This window comes from Chironomus tepperi, unplaced genomic scaffold (assembly GCF_022539635.2).
Source record: "Chironomus tepperi strain 1889 unplaced genomic scaffold, CSIRO-AGI_Ctep_v1 contig_337, whole genome shotgun sequence".
Lineage (NCBI taxonomy): Eukaryota > Metazoa > Arthropoda > Insecta > Diptera > Chironomidae > Chironomus > Chironomus tepperi.
The window spans coordinates 967859-988113 of record NW_027226459.1 but is presented as its reverse complement, the minus strand read 5'-3'; the positions used below and the strand labels follow the sequence as shown (position 1 = coordinate 988113).

The window sequence follows — 20255 nt, the reverse complement described above, 5'->3', positions numbered from 1 at the left end:
CGAAACACATCTTCAGTAAAGCTGACATCACAGAGTTCTGACTGTTGAAATCCTTTCAATACAAGTTTAAGTACGAACTTTTTAGCAGCTGTAAAAGATGTATTATTAGAATATCATTTACTTAGTAAATTCGCTGATGCTTGTTATTAGGGCCATAATTCAAATTTAAACATTTCTTATGAATCAGTATCAATTTCTTTCTAAAACTAATCAACACAAAATAAACCTCACATTTACAACATGAATTATTGCAATTTGGAACTGTAGACTAGCAGTCAATTGTTCAAAACAACTTAAAACAGCATATTCAGGCTAATCAGTTTTTCTGAACAAACTTTTCTGATTTTTCAGAAGTCGACTAGGATTGTGTGTGAAAAGATCAGTTTGAGACATAGCCAACCCACACCCAACGATCGTTACGTAATAAGTAAATAGATAGATCGTCAATGACAGAAATAATCCACGATATTCTCCCTAGGGGCTAAGTAAAGTCTCATATTCCGAATTTTACTGGAAATTTACATTATAAGTCAATCCAACAATGATTAAAAATCAAAATAAACTCAATTTTGATTTTCATACCTTCTTCAGCTGGACTTAGCTTCAAATTATCACCCATTTTTTAGAATTATATAAATTATCCAGTCAAACACTTCCGAAAGGTCAGAACAAAAGCTTAACACTGATAATGAAAGGAATTAAATTTCAATTTATATAGGAATGCATTGTTATGTCCAGGATTTATAAAACATATTCTGTTTAATATAATACATCAGCATCCAATATATTCTGGATAATTTGTGTACATTGAGAGATGACAATTTCTACTGCTGTGCAAATCTACGGATAAATTTAACATTGTAAACAAATTTTCGGAAAAAGTTTCTGGATTGGATATGTTGATAAGGATGCTAGAGTTCTAAATATCCTGTCTACATACGCGGAAATGGACCCTAGCCAAAAAAGAAAGTAAGTAAGTAAACAGAATTTTAAGTCATTTTTGCTCTAAATCTCACCTTTTAATTTAAATGAGGTGAATTTGTTGAATTACAATGTAAAGGACACGTTCAGTTCTTGTTTACAATTTTCATCAAAATATGAATGAAGAATAAATTACCTTTGTTGCCGTAAAGATCTTGAAAAGAAGCAACTTTACTTGACATTCAGTTGATCAACAATAAGAGTAAAAATCCGTTAAAAAGCTTTTGATTTTTTTAAAACTCGACTTTTATTTATTAAAGCTTTCAAAATGAACTTAAAGCTAATGATACATATTCCACTCCATTTAATAAAGCATTAAATTACATTTTTGTCAACAGCATGTTTCCTTCACTGACATCACACTCAACATAGAGGATAAAGTCAATTCTATAAGTGGTCTCAGTACAAAATTGTTAGTTACTTTGAGCTGATGAATGGAAATTTTGACTAACATTTGATCCGATTTGCTTAGTTCCTTGAACTTTCTATCATTTAAATAATTTGAGAGATTACTGTCATTGACCTCTGTGATTTCTAGTTCCGAAGGATATTTTAGATCCAATAAGTCCATAAGCACACTTTTTTTGTCATTTATGTCAATTTGATTTGTATCCAATTTTTTATAGGTTCCATATGTATTGCTGTTGTAGTCTAGATGGTCATTATTTGTTTCGGAATCAGACATTCTTTTGATGTCAATTAAGTACATATTCTCATCAAATACAAGATTTCTGCGATACTCAAAGTCTTTTACATTTTGAAATCCAACTTTGATTCTTTCAAGTTCAGCTTTTGTGAAAATTTGTCTTAAATGGAACTCCTTTGATACATCAACATCATATTGATATCCTGGAATGCCTGCTAGTCTTCTTGCTTGAAACAGACGAGCTTCATAAGTAGAAAATGGAATGTACCATTTAAGTCCTTCTATAAATGCGCGGCCAAGCTTTTCGAATGTCCTTGTTTCCATTTGAAGGAATAATGAAAAATTGTAGCGGATTAAGATGTGACAGATGCTGTAAATATAAATGAATTACTAAAATTCTTCAATACTTTCCATTCATGATTAACTCACAGTTCAACAACTTCCATTTTCTGTAAGCACATGTTATATTCATCCTTAATGCCCAACATGCTTCCTATCACAGCCCACAAATGAACGTATGCTTCTCGATCTTCCTGGCAGTCATGCCTAATAGCTAATAAGTGTGGCTTCACAAGTGCATATCCCATAAATCCAAAAGTTGTAAATGTCATGAAAGTTTGTGGAATTCCTCTATTTGTACGTTGTAGTGAAGCATTGGATGCAGCCAAATGCATTAGTCTTACACGTTTTAGAGATTCCCAAGACCTATAGACGAGATTCAAAGTTGTCACTCACTGACTTATATCAAACATCAAGCAAAAATAAAGCATACATACTTCGATCCAGGCTTCAAAGGATCTGTGCACCAGGAAAGCATGTGAAATGTTGTATCTGCATATCGTTTTCTAGCTGTTGTAGCATTGCTTGAATGATTAGTTTTATCTAAAAGTTTAGCTCCATTTGGTTCACAAATTAAAGAAAACAATCCATATAAATTTGATTGCATGATTCCGAAACGATTGTCCATGAAATATTTCTGTCCACTATGGAATCAACAAGATAATTGGGAAATTATTTAATACACGATTCAGAGATGATTGCGTACGTCATAGATTAAGTAACAATTACCGCTTAAATTTAGCATCATCATAAAAGTCAGGTAGTCGATACATATCTTCAGTAAAGCTGACATCACAACGTTCTGAAGGTTGAAATCCTTTCAATAAAAGGTTAAGAACGAACGATTTGGCAGCTGTAAAAGATGTATTATTAGAATTAGACATGAGAAAGCCAATGGATACGCAATTATTCAATTACGTCATGAAATCATAAAGTCAGTGGTTCTCAAACTTTTCATCAAGGAACACATTAAATTAGAAGTAAATAATGATTGTCCAGCGATAAGCTTAAGATCACATCATGACTCAGCAGTGTATCGCGGATCACAGTTTGAGTAGCACTAAGCTAGATTCGCGAAAAAAAAAGAACAGACAGTAATGACTTTTAAAATTAATGTATTCTTCTTATGGTATCTTCTGTTCAAGTTTAAGGTCACTGTACACTCTGTTGGCATTTCGTATTGGTTCGCTCAGCTGAGTTAATTTATATCATGATTATACTGTAATATGTCAAAATATCACGTAGTCATTGCTTTTTGTCATTTTGAAAATTATTATCTGATTCGATCTTGAATAGCAAAATTTAATCCCGAACAGCAGAAGACAGTAAATTCAATTTTTGATTTTTCAAGGCAATTTCACGTAGAGCCGTCAAATGACGACGTGACAGCGTTCTGTCAACTACATTGTGCTGCTCGGTAATCCGCAATTTAGGCACATACTGTTTTCTACGCCAAAAATTCAATTAAGTCACTCAATCGGACTCGATGTTTCAATACAATTGGAAACTCATAAGGAGGTACTGCAGTTGTAATATATCTATATACAATAGTCATAGGGGTTTAACCATAATTCTTCTTCCCTCCCTGGTTACGCCCCTGAATAAGAAAATGACAGAACATTGCAACTTCTATGTGATGATCCAACTCTTAAATTTTAATTAATGATCCATAAACGATTTTTGAATTATTGAAAAGAAATTATGAAGTAAACAGAGTCGATAGAACCTTCACATTGATATTTAATCTGTAATTATATATTATATTAGGTACAACATTTCAACATTTCCTTAAAATATTAAAATGAAGGAAAACCTCTAATGAAGGTTTATTGACGAGTTTATTTATATTTATCTCAAATATCCGATGTAAAAATTATTAATTGTCAATGATTCTTAGTTTTATGCTTGTTATTAAAGCTCTCTAACAGGTAAAGAGAGTACTAAAAAACAGAACTGATCTGTTCCTAAGAACACGATATTGTTCTGCTAGAGCCGATTATCTAGATTTAAACATTTCTTATGAATCAGCATTAGGGTTGTCAATTACAAATACCAATATTTGGGTATTTGGTCCATTTTAAAACTATTTGGGTCACCAAATATTTTGTAGTTATCTACCAATATAAGAGTTAAATGTAAAGCAAGTATGAAATTTTTCCTGAAAATTTTCAAGTTTAAAATTTTGCAATATTTCTTTAAAAATTTATGGAGTATTTTTTAGAATTTTTGAGTATTGTTTTGATTAAATATCTTGTGAATACAAAAATTTAACACATGTTGTGGTTTTGAAAGCCAGGACGAAGAGATAGAAAATCGCACTTCATGTCCTTATGATTAGAATGGCTGTATTCATGAATAGACTTAGATCTAGACATTAAGTCATTCAAAAATACTAAAAACAGGACTGAGAAGTTAGAGGTGCGGTATATTTCATTGAAGTCCATTCAAGCTACAGCTACGTTAACAAGTGATGAACGAACCTTCTCTGGATATAATGTTTTGAGTCGAAATTTCTAATCATATGATTAAAGAGAAGTTAATGTTTTAGCTATTTTTTTTAATTATTTTTGAAAACATTAAAATTTCATTAATTCTAAATTGATTGTTATTACTAATTATACACTAAGCGTGAATAGACAGGCAATTTTTGAAAATTCATATGTTTTTATCATATCCATACTTTCGAAAATATTTGGTATTTGTACAATATTTGGGGGTCTCGATATTTGGGTATTTGGTATTTGTACAAATAGTAAAAACCCAAATAATTGAAAACTCTGAATTTCAGCATCAACATCTTCCTAAAACTAATCAACCTAATATGAAGCTCACATTTACAACATGATTTATTGCAAATTGGAATTGTACTTTGTCAGTTAATTGTTTAAATCATCGTGAAATACGATACTCAGATTAGATTCTCTGAACGGCTCTAAACAAAAGATTTCTAATTTTCCACTCAATTAATCATATTCCGTTGATCATTTTAAAAGTCGTAAAATCTCAAAGTAATTGCAAAATTTACAATGCACATAATTTGTGTGTAAGATGAAAAGTTACAAGTTAACATGTGCAATTTAATCTCAAAATTATGTAACTACTATAGTAAAAGCTGTATCCAATGCCAAGTTCAAAGTCATCTCTAGCTCTAGGAAAACCGGTACGGAAATGGTATTGAGTACATATTTAGAGATTTTGCAAAATCACGTCTAGATAGAGTTCAATTTTTATGACATTAGAATTTTTTTCAAAAATGTGTCTAGATGGAATACCTGGTCGGTGATCACATGATATTCACGAATGATATTCACCTGCGATGCCAATATTTTGTTTTAGATTCAGATTTAAAGAATGTAGGCTGTTATATTATAGGATTCAAATTTTATTAATGCTGAATATTTCTCATTAAGTTTTTAACTACATCAGTATGAATACTCGGGAATATAATTTGAATATTCATTAAGTATGCACTTTGATTTTGCATTTCTAAAAGCAACAAATCAAGTTGTTTTCAGAGCTTAGACTCAAATTTTATATGGAAAAATCAAATCGACTTTGAGATTCTTTCAACGCGTTAAATCGCTTGACGCTTGACCTCATCTCTTCTTCCTATTATAGATCGAAAATAATATTCACTATTTGAGAGATAACCCCATCAACAAAAGATTGTTACTTAATAAGTGAGCAGATAGATTGTCAGTAAACAGAGAATATAACAATTCATTATAGGCAATCTTGGGGCGTATTCAGTGGTTAACTCAACTCTCTGGATAAAATTCTATTAAGCTATTTAAATCTAGAAACTCTTAAGCTTTGTAGTATATGTATCTCAAGGCAAGCTACAGTTTAACGGTTGAGGACTCGCAAAACGATCGGATTCAAACCTAGAGATACAGTTTATAATGAGATTTGAACCATTTTCTCTGATGTCTTTACTGTCTATGCATAAAATGGGCATGTGAAAGATTTCCAATACCGAGTCTCAAATACATGATCTTTGGGTCGGTTTACAATGAAGTCTCAAAGAGCGAAACCACTACGACACAGAGCCACTTTTACTCTATATCACAAGATAGTTTAATCCCGATTGAATCCCAATTGATCAAAAATTCGTTATAGCTAGATGATGACAAGTTATATGTCAAGTCAGAACATTGATTAAATCCCAATTGAACATAAATACGTACAAGTAGATGCACAGTTCTAACGAATTTTTGTTCACTGTATTAATAGAGTATAGGTCATATATAAGAGCATCTTATGCAGATTTAATTCTAAAAAATGTATGCCATTTCCCAAATAAACATTCCTTTTGACCTTTCATTGGATCTTCTTCTTTTTTTTATCCAGTTTTGATTTTTGTGGGATTTTTGCCACTTTTAAGGATTTGTTAATGCTTATTTTGCATTTGCGATTTATAAAGCATTTGTTGGTATTTAATTAATGACAAAAATTAGTACAATTTAAAATTTACTACAGACTTTTGCATTTTTTCGTGTTCTTCAAAAAATACGGGAATACAAGATACTTAAAACAGGTTCTCACGAATTCTGATTGTGCATTTATCATGTCTGAACTTTTGTTTGTGTTTGCTTCAATTTAGCAATATTGTAATTTTTTGATGATTGCTAATTATTCCTGTGTGGACAAAAATACGCAGTAATTAGTCATCAACTGGACATTAACTTGCTATCAACTAGCTATTACGTTCCATTCGGGATCAAATGAGTTTTTCAGCCTTAATAACTTTATGATTTAGAGAATGAACTATTAAGCTTTGCAAAATAATAAATATTTCTGTTATCAATTACTAGCCATAATCTAAAAATGACTAAGCCTTGATTCTTGATTTAGAAAATAGTAAATTTTGATTTTTTTTCCAATGTCATTTTATGGATGACGTAAATCCTTTTTTTTTTCAATTAAAATCACGTAATAAAGATAAGAAAATCCAGAAACTATCGATATTTCCGTGACTTTGACCGACTTATGTGAATCACAATCACACAGCTGATTACGGGCACAATGAACTCAGTTTTTATTTTCATACCTTCTTCAGCCGGAGTTAGTTTCAAATTATCATCCATAATTATATAAATTTATCAAGCTTAAAAATCTTCAAATTTTAAATATTCTCGGAACTCGAATATCCCGTCAAAAAAACACTTCCGAACGGTCAGAACAAAAGCTCAACACTGAGAATAGAATGAAAATTTTCAATTTAAATATGAATTTTGGAGAAAATGAGCATGTATTCAGAACATGCGGCGAGTGTTTTTTTTATACATCACTAGCAACGCTTGTTATTGTTTGCTTGTATTTATATTTATATATTCCAATTTAAAATAGCATATGTCTCTCAACGCAATGTACTTTTACTCATTCTATGTACATTGAGAGATGACAAATTCCACAGCTGAAAATGTTACAATTGAAACAATTAATTACAAGTTATGATAATTCTATTTATTTCGTAGTTAAATCAAGAAATGTTTCGGGTTTATTATTTATTTACAATGATTTAATAATTGTGATGCATTAAACCTGACGACGGAAAATATATAATTAATGGTAATTATTGTGTCCCGAGCGACACAAAATAAGAAAGCTCCGTCTCACATAGCTTGAAAGTCTCAATCATGCCACTTTGAAGCCTCTGTTATGCAGCTTTGGAGGCTCCGCTAAATCTCTTTTAGTGACACTAAATGGAAGTGATTTAGAAGTTGCCCTGATGACACCGTAAAGGAAAAATTTCCTCCCATTTGAACGTCGATCACAAGGAAGGACAACAAATTCATGGAATAAAGCTGTTGACGGAGGCAGGATTACATTTGGTATTGGAGTTATTGATGGAAATTGGCATGCGTTAGCAAGAAATAGGGCGAGTTTTAGGCGATATCTGAGGAAGGCCATGGAGCACATTTGATCTGTAAGACCAGCGAAGTAGGTAAGTTTCCGATGAAAAATGTAGTTTGTCGCAATATGCCCTCCGAGGTCACCTCCGTGTGACATACATATGAGTACAAAATAGAACTTAGTGCCTTCTTCATTTGTGTCACTCAAGTTGAAGTTTACTAGAGTCGTCTCTATATGACTTCCATATGGGTGCCAAACAGAGCATGGCGAAGCCTTCTTGACTTGTGTCACTCGGGATGTATTTTACTAGAATAACTTTTCAAACTTTCAAATCTCTGCAGTGCATATTTTCGTAAAATTATTATTATATTGTCCATAAAATCTATTAACATTTTAGAATCACTCAGGCTTATAGGTATTTATAATTAGCAGTAAAATAAGTAAGATAAAGGAAATGAGAAATTAAATTAAATTAAAATTTCCGTTTTGATTTTAAAAATAATAATAATTGACCTAATTGAGACCCTTAAGTTTAAGTTCCTTAAACACCAATTGGATTAGTCTGAACTACGTCATGATTCTCGCAAATATTTTTGGAAATGAGGGACATTCTCTTGTAATTTTCGTTGAATTCTGCACTATGGATCTTCCTTAAATTGATTCTAACTCTGTCGCTTGCCTCCACACACCATGTCTCAGTCATCAATTTCTCATGATCAGCTGAAGGTAAATTGGCTTTAAGTGATCGCGAACAACGAGAAAGTGCACAAGTCATTGCATAAATATCAATTGCGGAATCAGCGAGACGATTAAGTAAAAATTGTTCATCAACAATTCGCTTTCCGTATTTAACTAGCAGTGACTCTACAGCACGAGCAAACATGTCAATTGATTCACCACAGAGTTTAGCTGAATCCTTAAGTGATGGTTCAACGAGTCCAGTCATGTCTACACCACCTAATCCAATGTAAGATCCTGCACGCTTTGAAGCCTCTTTGAAAATAATTCCTAAATTAGTTGCTGGATTTTGGAAGGCTCTTTGGAGTTCTTTGAGATGTGAACCAGCATATTGGATTCCAGTCAATGCGACGAACAAACGAAGGATATCATTTGTTCCTTCAAAGATTCTGAAAATACGCAAGTCACGTAAAAATCGTTCCAATCCTGTGTCTCTCATGAAGCCCATTCCACCAAGAATTTGAATAGCTTCATCGCAGGCATACCAGGCACCTTCTGATGCAAATACCTTTGAGATTGCAGCTTCTAAATGATAATCATTAGATCCGAGATCCATGTTACCAGCAACCATATAAGCAATTGATTGATTGACATACTGAACGGTTGCCATTCTTGCTAATTTCTCTTGAATTCCTCCATATGAGTCAAGCTTCTTGCCAAATTGAGTTCTTTGAGTAGCATGCTCACTAGCTTTCTGAATGCAAAGACGCATTGTTCCACCAAGTGTCATTCCCATACCAAATCGTCCACTGTTCAAGATATTCATTGCAACTTTAAAGCCTTCACCTTCCTTGCCAAGAACATTTTCAATTGGAATTTTTACATCCTCAAAGTAAACTTCAGCTGTATTTGAGCACTTGATACCCATTTTCTTTTCTGGTGGTCCATTAGTGACACCACCGAAGCCTCGTTCAACAATAAATGCCGTAACTTTGTCCTTCTTTTGACCATTTTCATCAGTGATTTCTGTTTGAGCGAATACAGTCATGATGTCTGCAATACCTCCATTTGAAATCCAAATCTTTGATCCATTCAAAATATAGTGCTTGCCGTCAGCAGATTTAACTGCTCTGCATTTGATTGAAGCTGCATCACTTCCGGCTGATGGTTCGGTAAGAGCAAAAGCTGCATATGTTTTTCCAGTTGATACTTTAGGTAAATATTTCTCCTTTTGTTCCTTAGTTCCGTAAAGTAAAATACCCTAGAATTCATAGAAGACATTCATTAGTATGAAATTATCTTATCATAAATTGAAATTATGTGATTGATCAAAGTCTGTGTACAATGTGCTTTAATAAGTCACGCGTTGATCCCTTATCAGTAAAAGTTCTAATCTAAAGATCAATTTTATTTTTATTTTGTATAGCTTTACCTTAAATCCAATGGATTGATGAGCACCGATAAAAATGCCTAAGCCTAAGTCATGCATACCGATGATTTCTCCCATACGTCCGAATTGTGTATTGTTCAATTCCAAACCGCCATACTCTTGTGGAACTTGCAAACCAAATGCGCCAAGTTCCCAGAGAGCTTCAGTCGTAATTTCATCTACTTCCTAAAATTAATTTTGTAAATATTTACATAAACAGTCTCAAGGTCATCTGTAAAAAAACTTTCGAATCTTACCGCATTCATGTCATTTTTATTGGCGTCATTAACATCTGTGAAGAATTTGGTAACGGGATCAATGAAAGCTGAGACATATTCCGTTTGCTCTTGATTAAGGGCTATTGGATATGGAAAGACTTGTGAATGTTCAACCTGTCCACGAAAGAGATTATGGACGAATGACTGATTGTGCTTTGCTTTCTCGCGAAGTGCCTTCTTTTCTTCCTTTTGTGTCTTTTGTGGCTGTGCCTGTGCTGCCGACAAACACCTAGCATGAGAAAAAATATAACAGAGAAATGATTACGATTACAAAGTCCAAAGTCCAACGATCAACAATATAGGAAGGAATTTGAATGTTTCATAGCTTGTTAACTGGGTCAAAAATATTTCACATTAATTTCACATTTACCTGATCACTTCTTTTTGGCCATTAATATTTTTTGAACTTTTTGCGACTTGACCAATTACACGGAACATAATTAATTATTTTTAAGCAACTTAATAACACGAGCGATGATGAGGAAATAATAAATGAATATGAAAAAATATTCTTCTATTTTCTTCTTGAATTTTCGTAAACACCAGAATGATTTGGAATAATAAGTTAACCTTTGGACTGAGTCTTGGGTTAAATTTTTTGAAAATTTAAAATCCGTTATTTAGAGCAGCGGGGAAAGAAACTATTTGTTGTTTACGTTTGATTTGTTTACAAACTTTACTTTTAATATAAAAATACGATTATAGGATTATTTATAGATTAATTCAAGTTTACAATGGTTTGCGAAAAGTGTGAGCTGAAATTGAAGCATGTTGCCACAGCTGATCCTTATAAAAAAGGAAATACGCTGAAGGAAAAGGCTGGAACGTCATCAGGAAGAGCTATTAATGAAAATAAAGCACTTTCGGCTAAAAGGTAAATGATTGCTCAGGATTCTTAGTTGTATCTTGGTTTTATGAAGTAAACTGTAGCTTCTTTGGTTGCTTAACATTCAGGATCGTTAACTATGTCTAGCTATTTATGATAAAACTACCGCAAATGAGCCTGATCATAAGCAAAGTCCGATCTGCACATATTGAAATGTTGACGAGGCGAAGAGCCAAGTCTTTTGGCGTGAACAACCAAATTTGCACAATGGCTGCCACTTGATTCAAAGCATACTGCCGCTGCGTAGCCGTGATGGCAACATCTCAATATGTGCCTAACAGGAAATTTACAGATGCAGTTTTATACATTCAAACCTTTACCTCTACTAACTTACTCAACCTAATTTAAATTACAGATATGATCCAATGACTGGAATCAGAAAGTGCCGAATTTGCCAAGCCAAAATGCATCAAGAAGGAGCTTATTATTGCCAAACTTGCGCATTCAAAAAAGGAATTTGTTGTATGTGTGGGAAGAAGATCCTCAATACCAAGTCATATCGACAGTCAACGACATAATTTATTAATAATTTTAGAATCAATATTCATTTAATTTCTAAGATGTACTTTAAGGAATAAAATATTCAATTTTTGTCTTTGTAAAAATTCAATTTTTCTGTGTATTAGTCTGTATATCCCGAGCGGCACATGACATGGCTGTCAAATGACGCCTTAAGTATTTCGAGGATGAAAGCAACAAATGATTGATTGCTCAATTTTTGATAAACTAGGTAGAAATTATAGACTCAAAAATGCAATATGACGCTTCAGTTGCTCTTCAGGAATATGACACCTGAAAAATTAAATCCCGAGCATCCCTTTTACAGCATTCAAAATTATCGTGATCCAATTTCAATTGAATAATTTTGTTTAACTATTTGTTGCATTTCAATTTGTTTTGGCTGCTCTGTGCATCAATCAAAAGGATTTATGAATGCCTGTATTAATCCACAAACCATATGTTTTTCTGTGGCACTTTATGTCTGGATTTTCACTGAATTTCAAATTTTATTTTTTCAAATCCAAAAGCAAACATTGAAAAAAAGTAAAGAAAAACATTCAACAGGATTTGTGAGCAGGAATGAGCAGCGATTGAAAATTTCAATATTTTTAACACAAATGCATTTACCAAATTACTGTTGCTTGCCATGTATGCATACATGCGTAGCTCAACAGGCAGGTGAGAACTTAAAAAAGATAAAAAAAAAATGTTATCGAAATTTTCACTTTTTGTGGCTTGTTTTTTGAGCTGTTTATTTTATGGATAGTAAGGAACTGATGACTTTTTAACGCAATTCAATTTTAATGACTATGAATTATTAATGAGCCTTGAACTTGAAAGCCATAACATTAATTAATGAATATTTCACGCCAAATGCAATTTTTGGTTCATAAAAAATGGAAGTACGCTATGTGATTTACCTCAATTATCAGATGTATTGAATAGGTTCAACGACCATTAGGTCTGATTTGATAAAGAACTGACGCCAAAATGTCAACAAACATTTGTACAGGATGTAAAGCCAACTTTTTATTGAATTCGTGCATTGCAATCACAAAAAAAAGAACTAATTGAAGTTTGAGGAACTGGAAAATATTTTTTGTTGGTGCCACAATCATCATCATTATGTTTTGAGGATGGACATTTCAATTGCAAATATTTCGGCAACATCATAATTTTTTTGGAGCATTTCAAGTGCCTTTTCGGGCTTTTGTTCTTTAATGTGAGTTGTGAACAGCAAGAAATTTTGCTTTTTTTATGCTGCTGCACACAAAATTCTTCTCATCCACGAAGCACTGACTGGAATGGATGGAGAAGAAGAGTTGAATAATTAATGAACAGGTGGTTCCGAAATTCCATTTCAGTTCAATTTCGTTATTTTTTTGGTTGATGACTGGATTGTTGCATAATTTGTGATTCTTCTTCTTCATCATCTTCGTACTTCTGTCGATCATCATCAATGAAATTCTTACTCACAGTTATTACTGATTCTCATTAACTTTCTTGATTCAGCATCAAATCCAAAAATCAAGCATGAAGAATTCTTGTCCCACAGATTGTATGCTGTTGACTATAATCAAGCAATAAGATTAATTGATCATCTCAGAAAGGCATAGATGACTAAATGAGAATATCCACGATCGTGTTTAGGTGTTAAGACACATTAAATGGATTTAATTAGATTCCTATTTATTGTGCTTGATGCGAACAAGAACGAAGCAGTTAAGAAAGGCGAACAAGGCATGGAAATAAAGAAATTCTCACGACTTTTGATCTTCACGAACTTATTCCGACACATCGTGGCATCACTCTCGATTCCATTTTAGTTCCATTCTTCTCATAGCTGTATACTGTCCAAAAATGCTGTTTTGCTTGAGATCAATTTCGGGAAATACTCTCGACCCTCATCGTCGTTGTCTTCATCATTGATTGTTATTATTATTGCTTTATCTCCTGTGTATTTCTTTTATTGGCTTGTTAATTCATTTTTCACGACTCATACTCATTTCACTCATATTTAAGGTTTGCTTGGATGGCGCATTAAGACGATCATCATGCGCAAACGGTCATTCTCACTCTTTTTCCTTCTCTGTCTATACTGAGACTGAAACTCTCAACAAGTCACAGACACAAAAATGAAATTTCTCATCGGAACTTTTTTTGGTTTCCACACTCATCATCGGCTCATGACTATCATCTTCATAAGATATTATGTGGGAATCTCAAATCTGATGAGAACTAAAAAATTGCGCGCAAAATACATTCTCGATAATTTTTGTCTCATTATTGATAATTTCTGTTCTGACTCGCCATTCCTGATGATAAATGTTTCATGATTCTCGTCGTTCTGTTCTGCTTTTTAAATTATTTCATGTTGATTCATGTCTGTGAGAACTTTTTTGACTTGTTATCATAAACTGTATTTAAGTCAGCAATGAGAATGACCGCGAAACGTATTTTTTGGCCTCTCGGAAGTGACGAAATGATAAAATTCCCATGTTGTGCCTTAATATTCTAATTCTGATGAAACTCAAGTGATTGCTGTTAATTGCCACTTGAAATTGGATCATTTGGATCTTGAGAATAAGACAGTCACATCCAGGTTTAGATACTCTAACACATGAAGCAATAAAATGTACCAAATATTCATCATGCATCACAGCCTCAAGAAGTTTAATGAACTAAGCAATATGAGTTAATAAAAAATGAACTACAGCTGCATCTTGTCATTTTGATTAACTTCATAATTTAGTTACAAATCTCTTTGACCTCATTCACACATATGTAACATTCATCTCTTCCAATTTTCCATGTCATCCTCCTCAACCCTTTCATTTCGTTACAATTCAGTGTCTTTGAATGTATTTGTGCAGCAGTGACTTTAATGCTGCGTAACATAGACGCGTAATTGTAACTGCAATTATAAATGCTGAACTAATTTTGATTCCTTTCATGCGAATTTTTCACTTGTTTCATGTTCACTTGATGAACTTTGTATAATATCATGTCTGTAGCTGTTAATGTCATCAACATTTAATGATTGAAGACAATGAGAAAATTTTAAAGTTTACAGCACACGGAACTTAATTGTTCTCGTGTGTGACATTAGAATAGTCAATGGAAGGGTGAAATTTGTCATGTATTAAGCCACAAATGGTCGATGATCGTGAACAGTCTGCAAAAAATGCAAATCAGCAAAGGAAATCGAACAGCTGAAAAAGTTGTCAATAAATCACTCAAAATTCTCTTTTTTGTCAATCAATTGTCCAACAAAATTGAATCTTTTATGCAAATCATCCAGGCAGGAATAATGGACTGTTCCTGTTTTATCCGTTGAACAAATCTCTCATTTGTTAAGCCAACAGATCAACAGATGAAACAACTTTTTTAGCCACAAAAATATGTCAGCAATAAAAAAGAGGGAAATTAAACAGAAATGAATTTAGACAATTGCAAGTTCAAGTGGATTGCTATCGATAGTTGACTGTTAATCCTTTCATTTGAATTCTGAACCCTTCGCACTCAATTATGATCTGATCTGAAGTTTATTCAGACTAAGAATCGTCATGCAAATGTCGCAATATCAAAATCACATTTAATTCAATTTATAGAGCAAGTGGAACTCCCGACAGATTTAAATGTAAGCACAGATGAAAAACCATGAGAAGAATTTTCCACTTGAACATGATTCAACCCTTAAAAGTAATAACTATTCATATTTTGGCAGTTCCTGCATCTCGTTAACTTGAAATTTATGTCGCACATTTTTATGTCTCTTAAAAAAATGAGGGTAAAAATCAGATACAATTGTCTGTGCTGCTTAGTTTTGAACCCATCCGCAATTGGAATAAATCAGATCTGATTCATTTATAGCCACAAAAATATTTATCGCAGATTTTTTCATCCCAAAAATACAAAATTAATTTATCGCGCATATGGAAATGACAATTAAGGCAAGATGTTCTGTGTGACTACATATGGAAATACTGCGTGCATTGAGAGAAATTTCCACATTTCTAGTTCTGCTGACTATGTCTCATCAATGACCGGTTAAAAACAATTTTGACAATTTCCTGTCTTTTGATGAATTTCTATGCAGCTACGCAGGAAATGTCGAAAGGCTTTAAAGAACAAAATTTGAAATGACACAAAGACAGTCATTTAGAGAATATCTAATGAATAATTAATCACGACCTGATGTAACCCACAATAAAACATCAAAATTGTCTATCGGAACGTGACCAACTCAAACAGAACTGAACGAAATTTGATGCCTGTGCTGGTACCTGCATCGACTTTTATCATTTTGAAGACTCACAGCCACTCACGTGGATTTTTCTTAATTTTTTTGATAAATAAAACAGGATTTTAAGGCATGAAGCAGCTGTTCATGATGCTGTCTTATTCTCGTCTTCCTTAATTTCTTCTCATTTTCTTTTCATTTCGTCCATAAAAGTTTTTTAAATCATTTCCTCATTTTTTGTTGCTTCCAAACGATGATGCCGCGTCTACTCAATTAATTGTAGCACAAAACATTCAATCCTAATAAAAAGTTGAACATTTGTTGATAAGAAAGGAACAAAAATCATCAAAATAAATTTCCCGTGCATCTCATCCTCAAAAAATAGCACAAACAATTTATTGCCCTCGCTTATGCTGCATTATTTAACAATAGAATGCTAATAAAAATATTAGGGAAGTAAAGCAGTTCATGTAATTTTTATGGAAAGAGAATCGTGTGCACTTAACATAAAGTGCAAAAGTTAGGGTTGAATGGAACCAAAAATGCAAACAATCAGTGGCTAATTTCCTGACAAGAATTTATTGACCTCATTTTAATGATCCAAATTTGGCGAATTTTTTGTTGCACAAATCTTTTAGTGATGAAGACAAGGAAGAGGAGATAAAAGGAAGGTAGAATTGCACCTGCTCAGAATGGAATGTGATTGTGATCATTTCTGAGACTTCTTCTTAACTCATTAATTTTGGATGCTGAACTGAAACAATTTACAAGATAAATGTCCGAAATTAATTGAAATTTTTTTGAACCATCCAGCTTATTCCCACTTAATTTGATATTTTAACTTATTCAATAGAACTTTAGTTGAGAATATCACATCCCAAAATGTATTGCTTATTCCAAAACCTTTATCGTGATGTACAAAATGATGTTGATTGTGGTATCTCTTCAAATTATAAAAGTAATTGCTAGTTGGACTTGCAAAATGGATATAATAATGTGTCATGTCGTAGCATAAATATCCAATTATAAGTCCTGACATTATGAGTTTGGGATGACTGATAAAATTGCAAAAATGAAGAAGTTTAAGGACAAGATAAACAATTGACGCCATTAATGCTGCTGGAATCGGTGGAAATACCAGTCGGTGCTTGTCAAATGGAACCTAATTAAGTAAATCATGTAAATTATTGTAATCTTGGATATTAAACAACTTACTTTATGATGATTTCCATGAATCAAAAAGTGAAAAGCTCTTAAGCTTGGCATGCTATGTAAATTAATATGGAATAGATAACGATGAACAACATACTCCATAAAAGGCCATAAGCATATTCCAATCATCAGCTGAGTAAACAGAACTGAATTCCACTGAAAGTTTATTTTGAAAAATAATCATCTGTAGACTTAATTGCTAAGTTCATCTTACTTTGGAAATATTATCATACTGTGTCATCTCATTTATAATAATTCCAATAACTACTGGAATCCAAAACAATAATGGCATGTATCACGTTGACTGAAATATTTAATTTTGTGTCAATTTTACTTTAGGGAACATTTTCTTTATAGTACCTTGGATATCAACTCAAGGAAGTCATTTTCAAAAATCCTTAAAGGACGATCAACTGGTAAATTTATCCATTTGGCATAGTCATCGCCAAGTTTTGAAATTTGTGGAAGCATTGGTTTGGTCCAATCAACTAAATGCTGTGAAATTGTAAAAAGCACTGTCAAAGGCTTGAATTTCAATTTTTGTACGAATGAAATGCCTGATCCTAGATTTTTGCAGAGGCTGTAGGTTTGATCTTGAACCGCTGGCCTGCATTTACTCTATTTTAGATGCGTAAGTCTGTAGTTTTGGGCTATAAGTCGAAGCCGACTCGATGATATGGAAAAGTCGATTCAAGTCGACTCGACTCCATACAAAATTGAAAGACAGTGTTGTGCAGACTTGTTGTCAGAGCTACTTCAAACCTGACTTTAAGTCAGCCTGCTGCCAACCTTCTGCTTGGGTCTTACCCTTGTTTTCCAGGATAATGACAGAAACATTCAATCAAATTTTAAATCTTACCTCCATTCCTACATCACTGTTCTCCTCCGTCTTCAATTCATACTGCTTTAACAAGTATTTAGCGGCAGATGAATGAATCACGTTATCAAATTCAGAATCAATACTTTGGTGGCTTTTATGCTTAAGAATATTGACACCTCCAGGATGTAGCCGAATGAAATTTGTCAGATCGTACCAGTTATTTTTATATTCTACAACAAGTTTTTCATTATTATTATTTGTACTATGTCTGTTTTCCATGACTAAACTGACATAGAGACGATGTATTCGTAACAAGATCTGAAATTGACTAAATTTGAAATGTAAAGATAAAATTATAATCGTGTACAGCTATATTGTTTATCACTAATGTGAATTTGGCTCTAAAACTCCAACACTGAAGATTATCGGCTGATGATCCTCTGCTGCTCACTGATATATCAGTCGATCCCTTGCCTCATTTACACATATGTAACATTCTCTCTTCCAATTTTTCATGTCATCCTCCTCAACCCTTTCATTTCATTACAATTCAGTGTCTTTGAATGTATTTGTGCAGTAGTGACTTTAATGCTGCGTAACATAGTCGCGTAATTGTGACTGCATTCATAAATGTTGAACTAATTTTGATTCCTTTCATGCGAATTCTTCACTTGTTTCATGTTCACTTGATGTCTGTAGCTGTTAATGTCCTCAACATTCAATGATTGATGACAATGAGAAAATTTTAAAGTTTACAGCACACGGATATTAATTGTTCTCGTGTGTGACATTAGAATAGTCTATGGAAGGGTGAAATTTGTCATGTATTAAGCCACAAATGGTCGATGATCGTGAACAGTCTGCAAAAAATGCAAATCAGCAAAGGAAATCGAACAGCTGAAAAAGTTGTCAATAAATCACTCAAACTTCTCTTTTTTGTCAATCAATTGTCCAACAAAAATTGAATCTTTTATGCAAATCATCCAGGCAGGAACAATGGACTGTTCCTTTTTTATCCGTAGAATAAATCTCTCATTTGTTAAGCCAACAGATCAACAGATGAAACAACTTTTTTAGCCACAAAAATATGTCAGCAATAAAAAAGAGGGAAATTGAGCAGAAATGAATTTAGACAAGTGCAAGTTCAAGTGGATTGTTATCGATAGCTGACTGTTAATCCTTTCATTTGAATGTTCAACCCTTCGCACTCAATTATGATCTGATCTGAAGTTTATTTGGATTTAAAGTTGTTATGCAAATGTCGCAATATCAAAATCACATTTAATTCAATTTATAGAGCAAGTGGAACTCCCGACAGATTTAAATGTAAGCAGCACAGATGAAAAACCATGAGAAGAATTTTCCACTTGAACATGATTCAACCCTTAAAACTAATAACTATTCATATTTTGGCAGTTCCTGCATCTCGTTAACTTGAAATTTATGTCGCACATTTTTATGTCTCTTAAAAAAATGAGGGTAAAAATCAGATACAATTGTCTGTGCTGCTTAGTTTTTTGAACCCATCCACAATTGGAATAAATCAGATCTGATTCATTTATAGCCACAAAAATATTTATCGCAGATTTTTTCATTCCAAAAAAACAAAATTAATTTATCGCGCATATGGAAATGACAATTAAGGCAAGATGTTCTGTGTGACTACATATGGAAATACTGCGTGCATTGAGAGAAATTTCCGCATTTCTAGTTCTGCTGACTATGCTTCATCAATGACTGGTTAAAAACAATTTTGACAATTTCCTGTCTTTTGATGAATTTCTATGAAGCTACGCAGGAAATGTCGAAAGGATTTAAAGAACAGAACTTGAAATGACACAAAGACAGTCTCAAGAATATCTAATGAATAATTAATCACGACCTGATGTAACCCACAATAAAACATCAAAATCGTCTATCGGAACGTGACCAACTCAAGTAGAATGAAACTTGATGTCTGTGCTGGTACCTGCATCGACTTTTATCATTTTGAAGACTCACAGCCACTCACGTGGATTTATCTTAATTTTTTTGATAAATAAAACAGGATTTTAAGGCATGAAGCAGCTGTTCATGATGCTGTCTTATTCTCGTCTTCCTTAATTTCTTCACATTTTCTTTTCATTTCGATCATAAAAGTTTTTTAAATCATTTCCTCATTTTTTACCGCTTCCAAACGATGATGCCGCGTCCTACTCAATTAACTGTAGCACAAAACATTCAATCCTAATAAAAAGTTGAACATTTGTTGATAAGAAAGGAACAAAAATCATCAAAATAAATTTCCCGTGCATCTCATCCTCAAAAAACAGCACAAAAAAAATTTATTGCCCTCGCTTATGCTGCATTATTTAACAATAGAATGCTAATAAAAATATTAGGGAAG

The 20255-nt window shown here is 33.0% G+C and overlaps 4 protein-coding genes across 4 annotated transcripts; 1 reads left to right on the top strand and 3 right to left on the bottom strand.

Annotated features, from left to right (window-relative positions):
• Positions 1-1209: 1209 nt before the first annotated feature.
• Positions 1210-7154, bottom strand: LOC139093586 (uncharacterized). Its single transcript, XM_070644339.1, has 5 exons — positions 7017-7154; positions 2696-2819; positions 2404-2610; positions 2057-2332; positions 1210-1997 (listed from the first exon to the last, which is right to left on the bottom strand). The coding sequence occupies exons 1-5, from the start codon at positions 7051-7053 to the stop codon at positions 1313-1315; spliced, it is 1329 nt and encodes a 442-aa protein (XP_070500440.1). The 5' UTR covers positions 7054-7154; the 3' UTR covers positions 1210-1312.
• Positions 7155-7410: 256 nt separating this feature from the next.
• Acadvl (Acyl-CoA dehydrogenase very long chain) lies at positions 7411-10744 on the bottom strand. The gene is made up of 4 exons (XM_070644413.1): positions 10578-10744; positions 10187-10436; positions 9933-10115; positions 7411-9761 (listed from the first exon to the last, which is right to left on the bottom strand). Exons 1-4 carry the CDS (start codon positions 10643-10645, stop codon positions 8364-8366), a joined length of 1899 nt encoding a protein of 632 aa, XP_070500514.1. The 5' UTR covers positions 10646-10744; the 3' UTR covers positions 7411-8363.
• A 124-nt stretch (positions 10745-10868) lies between these two features.
• Positions 10869-11703, top strand: LOC139093668 (cysteine-rich PDZ-binding protein). The gene is made up of 2 exons (XM_070644444.1): positions 10869-11081; positions 11449-11703. Exons 1-2 carry the CDS (start codon positions 10942-10944, stop codon positions 11609-11611), a joined length of 303 nt encoding a protein of 100 aa, XP_070500545.1. The 5' UTR covers positions 10869-10941; the 3' UTR covers positions 11612-11703.
• A 4948-nt stretch (positions 11704-16651) lies between these two features.
• Positions 16652-18148, bottom strand: LOC139093759 (fatty acid 2-hydroxylase-like). Its single transcript, XM_070644589.1, has 4 exons — positions 17909-18148; positions 17410-17544; positions 17053-17205; positions 16652-16999 (listed from the first exon to the last, which is right to left on the bottom strand). Exons 1-4 carry the CDS (start codon positions 18146-18148, stop codon positions 16652-16654), a joined length of 876 nt encoding a protein of 291 aa, XP_070500690.1.
• Positions 18149-20255: the final 2107 nt, after the last annotated feature.

What these genes read in the sequence shown, in the direction of transcription:
- LOC139093586 (XM_070644339.1), bottom strand. Translation starts at nt 7,053, where the DNA reads ATGGATGATAATTTGAAACTAACTCCGGCTGAAGAAG. An exon ending in ACTAACTCCGGCTGAAGAAG is followed by an intron (nt 2,820 to 7,016) that starts GTATGAAAATAA and finishes CATCTTTTACAG; the next exon opens with CTGCCAAATCGTTCGTTCTT. An exon ending in AAAATGGAAGTTGTTGAACT is followed by an intron (nt 1,998 to 2,056) that starts GTGAGTTAATCA and finishes TTATATTTACAG; the next exon opens with CATCTGTCACATCTTAATCC.
- Acadvl (XM_070644413.1), bottom strand. Translation starts at nt 10,645, where the DNA reads ATGTTCCGTGTAATTGGTCAAGTCGCAAAAAGTTCAAAAAATATTAAT. An exon ending in GGCCAAAAAGAAGTGATCAG is followed by an intron (nt 10,437 to 10,577) that starts GTAAATGTGAAA and finishes TTCTCATGCTAG; the next exon opens with GTGTTTGTCGGCAGCACAGG. An exon ending in ATCAATCCATTGGATTTAAG is followed by an intron (nt 9,762 to 9,932) that starts GTAAAGCTATAC and finishes TATGAATTCTAG; the next exon opens with GGTATTTTACTTTACGGAAC.
- LOC139093668 (XM_070644444.1), top strand. Translation starts at nt 10,942, where the DNA reads ATGGTTTGCGAAAAGTGTGAGCTGAAATTGAAGCATGTTGCCACAGCT. An exon ending in AAAGCACTTTCGGCTAAAAG is followed by an intron (nt 11,082 to 11,448) that starts GTAAATGATTGC and finishes TTTAAATTACAG; the next exon opens with ATATGATCCAATGACTGGAA.
- LOC139093759 (XM_070644589.1), bottom strand. Translation starts at nt 18,148, where the DNA reads ATGGAAAACAGACATAGTACAAATAATAATAATGAAAAACTTGTTGTA. An exon ending in TCCTTGAGTTGATATCCAAG is followed by an intron (nt 17,206 to 17,409) that starts GTACTATAAAGA and finishes ATAAACTTTCAG; the next exon opens with TGGAATTCAGTTCTGTTTAC. An exon ending in TTCATGGAAATCATCATAAA is followed by an intron (nt 17,000 to 17,052) that starts GTAAGTTGTTTA and finishes TTACTTAATTAG; the next exon opens with GTTCCATTTGACAAGCACCG.